At 42.5% G+C, this 10,537-nt stretch overlaps 2 protein-coding genes across 5 annotated transcripts in view; both read left to right on the top strand.

Moving 5' to 3' along the window:
- The first annotated feature begins 213 nt into the window (after positions 1-213).
- On the top strand, positions 214-6,387 carry ptgis (prostaglandin I2 (prostacyclin) synthase). The gene is made up of 10 exons (XM_076759737.1): positions 214-337; positions 1,060-1,183; positions 1,536-1,711; positions 1,819-1,965; positions 2,072-2,184; positions 2,276-2,451; positions 4,422-4,584; positions 4,902-5,083; positions 5,504-5,655; positions 6,227-6,387. Exons 1-10 carry the CDS (start codon positions 267-269, stop codon positions 6,384-6,386), a joined length of 1,464 nt encoding a protein of 487 aa, XP_076615852.1. The 5' UTR covers positions 214-266; the 3' UTR covers position 6,387.
- A 1,145-nt stretch (positions 6,388-7,532) lies between these two features.
- kcnb1 (potassium voltage-gated channel, Shab-related subfamily, member 1) overlaps positions 7,533-10,537 on the top strand; it is a 34,079-nt gene continuing 31,074 nt past the window's right edge. Inside the window, exon 1 of one of the 4 annotated variants that reach the window (XM_076759689.1) lies at positions 7,533-7,810. The gene's annotated coding sequence lies outside the window, so the exon portion shown is untranslated. Of the gene's footprint in view, positions 8,118-10,537 lie in introns of all 4 variants that reach the window. The other 3 variants (XM_076759679.1, XM_076759668.1, XM_076759658.1) reach the window with 3 other exon arrangements.

Below are 10,537 nucleotides of genomic sequence, written 5' to 3'. Positions count from 1 at the left end.
TTAATGTGAACTAAGCTCTAAATAGTTACGTGGTGTTTGGAATAATTTCAGTTTGTGTTACTTGCTGTGGATGTGGGGGTTTTGTGGTCTCTGACTCCGTCTACTGGAGAGTATTGTGTAACACTTGGTGTCGCAGGCCACACCTTTCCAAACCTCCTGACAAATAGTAGTTACCTCTGAGCCGGGCTCAAAGATATAAGTGAGTTGCCAGCAGCTATGGAGTAAATCATCTGCAGGACAGGACAAGTATCGGACTTTACGAAAACATGTTATGGACAATATTCTTGCTACTTAATGGACTGCTTATACTAGTTCTCCTTTACTCCACTCGCACAAGGTAAAGCCATTCATTAATATGCTGATATTACTTACTTGATAGTTGGTCAGCTCCGGACTGGCCACTCCTATAAATCACGACTAAAATTTAAACACTAACATTGTCATATTTGTATTTTTGGATTGTTTTTTGTTATGTGTGTAAATGAATGGTGTACATACTCCTGTTTGCAGGATCACTTGCCTTGAATTGGCCCTAGAAAGATAAATAAAGGATTCTGAATTGAACTGGAATTAATTTAATTTGAATTTAATTTGAGATATCAAATGATTAGCAAAGCAAAATTTCATAGTTTGCAAAATAGTCTAAAGGTCTGTAAAACAGGTTTTTATGCCACCATTTAGAAAAGCTTTTCTATTATTTTAAGCACATTTGATATGAATCAAAGATGTGAATAAATAGCTGTAATTATATTAGAATACCTCTTTATTCAAATTTTGACAAAAAAAAAAATTGAATGTCTGAACCATGCTGAATAATAACTATGAGTATTATTAGTTTTGTCTTTAAACAACATAAGAGAGTAAAGCTCACAATAATTCTCATGGCTTATGCCGCAGCCTGCGTGCTGCATGGCCTTTCAACCTCACCACTGAAAGCTCTTTCGACATAACTCCAGGTTGACTCCAAACCAGTTGGTCAAGATTCATGAATGAATGAGTGAAAGGTACGTAAAGCACCTCTGTCACACTGCTTTAATGAGTTTCCTCATACCTGAACAGGCAGAAAAACGAGCCACCTCTGGACAAAGGTTGGATTCCATGGTTGGGGCACGCGCTTGAGTTTGGAAAAGATGCCTCGAAGTTTTTGGCCCGCATGAAAGAAAAGCATGGGGACATCTTCACGGTGAGTTCTCATAAAGACTGTGTGACGTCATATTTTCATCTCCAAAAATGGCAATCCTTAGCTGTTATGAAACGGATGGGAATTTGATGGTCAAAGATTCTTTCTGCATGCAGGAGCAAGAAGTCTGTCAGCCGATATGACGTAATTTATCATCTGAAATTTCAACTACATCATGCGTGTGTGGTGGCAGCAAGTTAATTAGTCCCTGCAAACCGTTATTTCTTCTGATGTGGAACAAAATGTTTCCCTGAATAAGGCTTCTAGCAATTAAAAAGAAAGAAAAAGGCCATTCCATGTAGCTTCAAATTAAAAGATGAGCTGTATTAGAAGAACTGAAATGGTGTCCTTCCAGGTCCGTGTCGCTGGACGTTACGTGACCGTGCTGTTGGACGCAAACTCTTTCGATGCTGTGCTGAATGACACAATCCTCCTGGACTTCACCCGCAACAGGAACCAGCTCCTTAAAAGGATCTTCAGTCTGCAGCTGCCGAGCATCAAACCTACAGCGGAGAGGAAATGGATGGAACAGTAATAAATCCATCTTTTAAACAGACTTTCTGGTTCACGAAATGATAAGAGAAAATCTGTTTCAAATGAGTGCTGCAGATCTCAATATCGATCGATTGTTTCCTCAGGCATTTTCAAGGTGTCAGTCTGTCCAAGCTCAGCAGCTGTATGAGCTCTCACCTTCAGAGCCTGCTGCTGAGTGATCAGAAAGGCTGCAGCCCCTCAGAGTGGAGACAGGATGGACTCTTCAGCCTTTGTTACAGCCTCCTCTTCAGGTATCACACAGCATCTTAACCTTAAGCAAAATACAAATCAAATGATGTCAGTGATACTACCAGGAGTGGCAGACATGAATATTTTTAACTTTATTGCTATGCTCAGGGCTGGATATCTTACATTGTTTGAGAGGAGGGACAATGCCACCGCAGTCTACGAAGAGTTCCGCAAGTTTGACGAGCTTCTCGCCAAACTGGCCCGCTGCTCACTCAAACGAGGTAAGCTGCATGAAAGCAAATTAAAGCACACCTATTTACTATCTATCGGCACTGTAAGGCATGTATGAACTGATGTCCTATCTCTTAACAGGGGAAAGCAAGACAGCCAACTTATCCAGGGAGCGACTGTGGGACATGCTGTCTCCAAACTGGTTGAGCGGAGAGTCGAATTCCTGGCAGCAGAGCTACCATCACTTCCTGCAGGAGGAGGGAGTAGATGCGGAAATGCAGAAGAGAGCTTTACTCCTGCAGCTGTGGACCACACAGGTGAGAGCTGGTTTATTGTCTGCCTCGCTCCCACACACAAACAGATAAACCTCAGACAGACACAGGGCCACACAGTGGCACCAAAGCATGCAAACTCTCCACACCCACACAGTGCATGCTTGAATACCTCGCCAAAGTGCTCAGCGTGCCAACAATACACACGTGAGAGGCAATGGATTCTTCACTGCCAGTTCACTCAGAGTTACCTGCCTCAACTTGTAACTCGGAGGTTTGGTCATGTGAGTCACTTTCCATGACATCGTTTTCTTGTTTGAGGTTATGTAATTGCACATTAATACAGTGCGTACAACAACCGTGTTAGTCAGCTGCTTCCTCTTTTTCCAAGTAAACACAGTTTCTGTCACTCATATGAGGAAAGTGTGCCATCAGTCAGGTTTTCCACAGCTGACTACAGTGCAGTTCCACTGAAAACGGTGTTTAACCTGCGTGCATGAATACAGCCATTGTTTAAATACAACGTATAAAGCTTTGCTTTGTCTTGTGCAAGACTTCTCCTTGACCTCACCCATACATACACTGTCTTCTCAAATATTACTTATTCAGTGTACAAAGTTGGCAGTGTGAATGATACTGACATAGGTGTGAACACAGAATTGCTCCTCGTTCTCACCAGTCCAGTCAAGTTCAGACCAACAAGGCGTCATTGCTCTGTGCTGCCATGTGGGGGAGATAGCAAGCTGTTTGATTGTCTGCCCTCATATGCTGCATTTTAGCTATAAAAGCTTCAGCCCTCTTTTAACCTGCCAGTCGCACTGGAACAGCAATTGTTCACCCAGTAACACCAGTGTAGGGTATTTAAGAGAGGAGAAACCTTTGCCAGGCCACCCACTGCGACCTCTTTTTCAGATGCTCTGCTGGTCTGAGAAAGACCTCTCTTCCTCCAGCATGTTTGTTTGTGCTTTATCACGTCTGCTGGGGATATTGGAGCACACAGTCTCAGTCTGGGAGGGAAACTGGAGCACCACTGCAGAGAATACAGGGATTAGATGTGAGAGTAGTGTGACGTGCCACAGTGACTGTGTGCGTGCTACAGGCAGGCTGAGGTATTTCAGCTAGGCTTTCACTGAAGCCCCCTACCACTTCATCAAGGGTCCCGCACAAGCTGGGGGTTGCTGTTCTCAATCCATTTACAAACAAATCAAAGTTATTGACTGAAGCATATATAGACCGAGTGTTTCGTGAGTCTTGCCTTCCCAGCTTTTCCCAGTATACAGCTGCCAGTGAGTTGAGTCATTCCCTAAATAGCTCAGCATTTTGGGAAATATGCTTATATGAGAGTTGTTAGATGAGAAGATTGAAACCCTCCCTCTCACATTTTTATACACCAAATATGTAGCTGGGGCCAGCAGCCGGTTATCTTGGCTTGTCCAAAGATAACAAATCCGCCTACCAACACCTCTAAAGCTTAGTAATCAACATGCTATATCTTATTTGTTTATTGCCTGAACAAAAGCTGAAGTGTAAAAGCAACACAACAGTGTCTGCAGACGGGCATGCAAGTGTTCTCATCTAACTCTTTAAGCATGTTTCCCAAAATGCCAAACAAGTGGCAGTGAAGATGTCGGGATGCACCTTTAGTTGCTTTTGGGTATTTGCCCTTGCTGCCAATGGAGAGCTGACCTGAGATGTGTGGAGGTAAAAAGAACAGCTCCCTTAACCCACAGCAATTACTGTCTGACAGGCTCATGTGTCTCTCCCAGAGAGGCTGACAGCAGCCTCTACAAAGTGTGGACTGATTTACTGGCTTCTCTTCATGTCAGTCATATTGAGACAGCATCCTTACAGAATGGAAATATTAGGTGAAATAATCAGAAGTACCATCTCTTTTTTTACATGCATTGTATGTCGACATATAGAAAATATTCACTGACTTTTGTGCAGTTATTCGGTTATTCTACTTCATACTAGAAGCTTATGTTTTGTGCTAAGTTGGGTGTGTTTTCTCTCAGTGTAATGCTGGACCTGCTGCCTTTTGGCTCCTTGGCTTTCTGCTCACTCACCCTGAGGCCATGGAGGCTCTTGAATCAGAGATCAGAGACCTCACTCTGCAGGACACTTCCTTACAGCATCCCCCCATTAACCCGCTGGAAGCACACAGCACACCTGTGTTTGGTACGTAACAGCTGCTAGCAGCCTTTTCATTTATTCACTTGAGCCCTACCACCTTGGGGTTTAGCCTCTCCAGTGAGATGGAAACAAAGGCTCTTGTGACTTGTTGGAAATAACAAGATACATGCAGCGTATTGAGACAGTGACAGTTACAATAAAAGTTTGGCCCTTGATTCAATTAAATACTGATTACCTTTTTCATATAATCATATCCTGCTAATATTTGTGGCACTCCAAATTACGCCCGAGGGCACCGCTGATTTAACTCACGCTGACACCCCTCTGACATCATCCGCTCCGCTGTCCTTTTCATTCTGCAGATAGCATTCTGAGTGAGACCCTGCGGCTCACTGCTGCCGTAATGATCGGCAGGGAGGTGGTGCAGGACAAGATCCTGCGCATGGCCAGCGGACAGGAGTACCACCTCAGACGGGGGGACAGAGTGTGTCTGTTCCCCTTCCTCAGCCCTCAGATGGACCCAGAGATACACCAAGAACCACAGGTACTATTGTGTGCAGACCCAGACAGCACGAACGTGAATACGCAGCAGTTTTTGAGCAGGATATGCTGTCACGTTTTGTGGGAGCCTCCACCGTCATGATACGTATAGTTGTTTACATCCATTATGATATTTTTAAGCCACGTTATAGCGCCCAAAGCAGTCTTGAGGAGGCAGGATTAAGCGGTGTGATTTGAAACGGCGGCAGAATGCATCCTGTGGGATAAGCCGCTAAATGACAACAACTGAAACAACTAGTTGAATAGCATGAGAGCAAGATGAATTCCCAATGTTCATGCTGTGTGTTTGTCGTCAATGGTTGGAGGTGAAAATTGCACGGAGACATATGATCGAACTCATTTGCATGATTTTATAACGCACACATCTAACATGTGCTTTTTTTCCCTTGTCTCCTCTTAACAGACTTTCAAGTATGATCGTTTCTTAAATGATGATCTGACAGTGAAGGATGAATTCTACAAGGATGGCAAAAGACTGAAGTACCACACCATGCCCTGGGGTGCAGGGAGAAACATTTGCGTCGGGAAAGAGTTTGCTGTTACTACCATTAAACAGTGAGTGTAAAAATCCACAGCATTTTTTTTTTTTAAGATTTATATCTTTCCATTATGTATAATACGTTTTTAAATGACGCATTCATGATCAAAGCATTTCCTGCAATTTCATCCCGATTACTAGACCAGACCAGCGCAATCCATCTCCACAGAATATTCCCCCTGTTATGGTTTCAGTCCTGCTCTCATGTCCTCTATCATCATTAGCTGTAATGTAGTAATTGCTTATCCTCTGATATGAACCTGAGAGCCACAGAGGACAGCCAGTGTGTGTTTGTCAGACGTCATATCCGGTCAGAGGTTAAAGGTCAATCCTTGTAATCCTCAACACACAAAAGGGGGAGCAGGCTAGTTGGTGTTGATGTGAACACTCGGGGGCCTTACAAGCAGTTATTTTGGGGCATTTTTCTTTTTATTTCCATTTGGTCGATTTGCTTGATGTGATTTTCTGCCTTTAACTGGATTGTGTGGAACCTGCATTTCCTCATATTAATCTTGTGTAATAAATCCTGTTTATCACTGAGTGGTTTTGTCGCCTGTTCTAAACTGCTCTGTCCGTCTTTGTGTGTAGATTTGTGTTCCTGCTCTTGACCCATCTCGATCTGGAGATGTGCGACGCGGAGTCTAAACTGCCGCCAGTTAATCCCAGTCGTTACGGCTTCGGGATGCTGCAGCCGGACGGAGATCTGCAGGTCAGATACAGACTGAAGAGGATGCAGCATGAAATGTGACTTGAGAATTTGATTAACTATTAAAAAAAAAAAAAAACCAGTTGCTTGATAAACCTTTTGTACTGTAGCACTATTTATTCTAAGTAATATTTACTCAGTGTATTTGTGTTTCATATTTAAATGTATTATTTGTCACTAATATTTTCAATAAAAAAGAAAAACAAAGCACGCTTGACCATTTGTTGGTTGTACGGTCCTCCTCCACTCAGAAATGATTTCCTGTTGTTGCTTCTCTTGGTTGTTTGACCTTCGCTGTGCAGAATGATGTATGTGCAGAGTTTGACACCAGAAGGCTGTTTTCAGCTTTATCTGCAGGAGGGAGGGAAGTTTCTTTGCGCTCACCTTAAATGTGTCGTTGTCTCTGTGAGTTGCAGCCCACAGAAACGTGATGTGGAAACTTGAAACGTGCAGCTCCAGAGGGGGAGGAATCTTGTGTGGTTAAACTTTTAAATGATGAATGGATTTCTCAATGAGGTCAAAGGATAAGAAGTCATTTTAAGAAATTTTAGCATTTTTTTTATTTTTGTTGGGAAAAAAATGCACAATTTATTCTAAGCAGAGTATTTTTCTATGTCATTAAACCTGTGTTGAGTGGGCCTTTAACACAATGTGAAGTGTAATGTGATATTGGATATTGGATGGATTGAAGTACTTGTATGTTACTCCAGTATTCCCACTCTACTGTGCTACTTTGTACTTATCCACTACATTGCAGATGGAAATTCTACTTTTTACTCCACATTTACATTTACTTAACAGGTAGCGGTAGTTACTAGTTACTTTTCAAATCAAGATTTTACATTAAGAACATGCAGGAGCTCAGAGAGTGCAACGCATTTCTCTTCTACACTTCCAGGTGGTTTCATTTAATCAACTGTCCGAAGCCCAAAGAGGTAAAATTACACAAAAAACAGAAGATTTACTCCACAGTCCGAAAACATGAATAGTGCTGCAGACCTTGTTTTCCTCCCCTTTCCTACCCTATTAATCATTCCACGCCCCCTCCAGATTCTCCTTGTGCATTGATGCATCACCAGTCTAACAATGTAATATATGATAATAAATCACTGACGGGCCATTTTTCCAGCAGAATGAACACTCTCACTACTTCAGGTATACGTTGCTGCTAATAATTTACTTGTGAGTATGCTATTTTACATGCATGTATTGGGTGGAGAGGGAACAGACTACCTCTCCCACTGCTTGTGGAGATAAGCGGAGTGCAAACCCACCTCCACCTGCCAGTTGAAGCAGCATTGAACTGACAACAACAGCGCTCACAAGTCCTGCTCCAGCGGCAGAGTCAGGCGTCCAGGCGCGGTGCTGAAGGAGTTAATGGGATGTGGAAAGGGAGCGCTGAGCTGCCACGGATCCACCTTCAGAGAGATGCGGCGCCTCCTCACACAGCTGACTGGGAAACACAGGTAGTCTGTCCGAATGGGCTCTCGGCGTACTTGTTGATCTCCGGGCGGAACAGCGGTGCGATATGCGGAGCAGGAAGCCGGCGGGGAGGCAGTAGATCGTGCTGAGGATCTCCCTGCCATGTCGGAGGCAGAGGAGGGGGAAATGGATTGGGTTAGACCCTGGCAATAGTAAACCAATAACGGCGCTTCTATTTTATTATTTTTTTTTAATGCTCCTGCTTCATCTCCGTTTGTACCAGCGGATTGATTGTTCACTGAGCGGTACGTGCTGGTTTGATTCAGTGCAGGATGACAACAACTCTCTACGGTATTTTCTTTAAGCTTATTTCCATCTTTGCACTTTGAATCACATGAAAGCTGTCAATTGTAATAGAGAATCAGAGGCATGCAGGACTACTCTGCATTTAAACTGCAGCAATATGGAGCAGGCAGCCTCTGAGAAACAGAGAAATGCTTGACGATGGAGGGTTTGCATTCACAACATTGCAGTTGTAGCTGATAAATCAGCATTGAGCTTCTTCTCATTGGCATATGTAGCTGCGCATGACAGTACAGTGTGTACACAAGAGGAAATACTGTTTGTTTTAGTGGTGCGTTGAATGCTTTTTATGGAAGCCTTGAATAAAACAGGAGGGTGGAGGCTCCTTCAAATTAACATTTCTTTTCACTGCTTCCCTGCAGCCTGTTACCGCATGTCCACAACAGTCCTCAATTCTGCATTGTGTCTTTGTGTTTCTATGCTGTGTGTGCTTTGTGATGCATGTTGACATCACGCTTAGGCCTAATTGTGTTTGTGAAGTATCCGAAACTTTGTGCGACAGTGATCAGTGATCACATCTGCAGGGCCTGAGGTGCTGCTGGGCTCCCAGACAAAATGAGCAGCGTGTTAAATGTAACAGCTTGTGCCACAGTTCACAGTCATAAATGGATAAAAAAAAAAAAAAAATAAAAAAAAAAAAAAATAGAAATAAATAAAGTAATAGATGTCGGACTCCCTGTCAGGAGAAGATCCAGGCTGTGTGCTGTGTAACGTCTTGCTGGAGGCTCCTCGCCGTGTTTCGGGGAGTGCACAGCGCTTCCTGGTGTTTCAGCACCATTAGAGTGGACAGCGCTCACTTTGTAGCACACTCATCATCACTGTGGTGTCCTGCGTCCCCACCCACAGCTCTGCATGGGCGGCACATGAGCAGGAGCAATGATGAACCAAACAAATAAATCACCTCAGTAGATTAAAAGCCTTTTATGTCTGTCTCTGCGCTGCGTGCAGCCACGTAATACATCCAAGAGAAGTATTTTAAAGTCCCCCCTGCGGTTCTTACAGTTGAATGTCTGAGCTTCACTGAGTGATGTGCAGGGTTTGACACCAGAAGGCTGTTTTCTCATTCGTTGCTGAAAGTGTAGATTTTCTCTGCGCTTACTGAAAATCTGATTTTACAAGCATGATTTGTGACATCACAAATCGTCTGGAAACCAATGCTGGTCCAATAATCCAAGTGTGATGTGGAGACCAGAAGCCTCCAGTGCACAGATACACTGAGGGTGGACTTTGCAGGGATGTAGGAGGCATCTTGTGTCCACCAGTTAAACTTGTGAAGTGAACAACATGTGCATTTTCATATATTCTGGAATTTGTAATTGGAGAGAGGGAGTAGGCAGCATTTTAAGGACCCCCTCCCAGCCAAAAACAAACATGTCAATATTTATGTGTGCCTTAATACACATGTGGGGGAGATCTTTGACTTCTTTATTGACATATGCACAGAAATGCCAGTGACTCCAACAGTGCTTAAACTATATTTATGAAATGAGAATGTAAGACATAAAGTAATGACATTAAATTGATGCTACAGTAACAGAACATGATCTATATGAAATACAATACATAATACTGTGATAAGTAATGATAAAATTAAATGACTGTAAACTAACTGTAAGTGAAATGAATATAAGTATATGTATATATACATATACTGGATTTAAATGGATTTAAATGGATTTAAAAAAAAAAAATAGAAATAAATAAAGTAATAGATGTATATATACATATACTGCGATGTAGGCGGGTATAAACTGTATTAGTGAATATACCGAGATGTAAACAGTAGTAACCAGTGAGTAATAGTAGTCTAAGGTAAAATGACCTCCATATCAATAAGGTGCATGTTCTTGTAAGTACACAGTTTTCTGTCAAGTATTTTATTAATGATAATAGTATCGTGTCAGTCGCCAGAATAAAGCTTCGTTTTAGAGATTCGGTGGGTAGTTGTTGTGTTCGACAAAGTGTCTTACCAGTTGATGACAAAACCAGACAATCTATAGCTATGAGTCATGATTCCCAAGTATTTTTCCTGTTAACCCTAAATAGAAATGTATGATTCTGCAAACTGTCATTAGGTGTGAGTCATCTCGAGAACCCACATCTGAGGATGTTAATGTTTATTGTTGATTCAGGACATCATTTAAAAAGAATTCAAAGAGGATGATACAATAGATGATGTGATAACAGCGACGGACGAGTGAAAATCCAGAGATAATGATTCGATTCATCTGCCCTACATTTCTCTGCCCAGGAGTCCTTCAAACCAGTGAGGTTCAGGTCTGCTCCTCAGGACCCTGCTCTTCCATTCTGGTTTTCAATCTGAGTAGCTTTCAAAGTTGTTTTAATGTTTAGGGATAAGTTGTGGGAAATGATACTCAGTGAGGTTTCACTTGGCACCTGGTTAAGAT

The sequence above is a fragment of the Chaetodon auriga genome, chromosome 2 (assembly GCF_051107435.1).
Source record: "Chaetodon auriga isolate fChaAug3 chromosome 2, fChaAug3.hap1, whole genome shotgun sequence".
Taxonomy (NCBI): domain Eukaryota; kingdom Metazoa; phylum Chordata; class Actinopteri; order Chaetodontiformes; family Chaetodontidae; genus Chaetodon; species Chaetodon auriga.
Note: the sequence above shows the minus strand (reverse complement) of the source record. Positions and strands in the feature narration are given on the sequence as shown.

Bases quoted from the DNA above. Each gene is read 5' to 3' on its own strand.
- ptgis (XM_076759737.1), top strand. From the start codon at position 267: ATGTTATGGACAATATTCTTGCTACTTAATGGACTGCTTATACTAGTT. The intron at 2,185-2,275 runs GTAAGCTGCATG...ATCTCTTAACAG, and splicing joins CCGCTGCTCACTCAAACGAG to GGGAAAGCAAGACAGCCAAC. The intron at 5,656-6,226 runs GTGAGTGTAAAA...CTTTGTGTGTAG, and splicing joins GCTGTTACTACCATTAAACA to ATTTGTGTTCCTGCTCTTGA.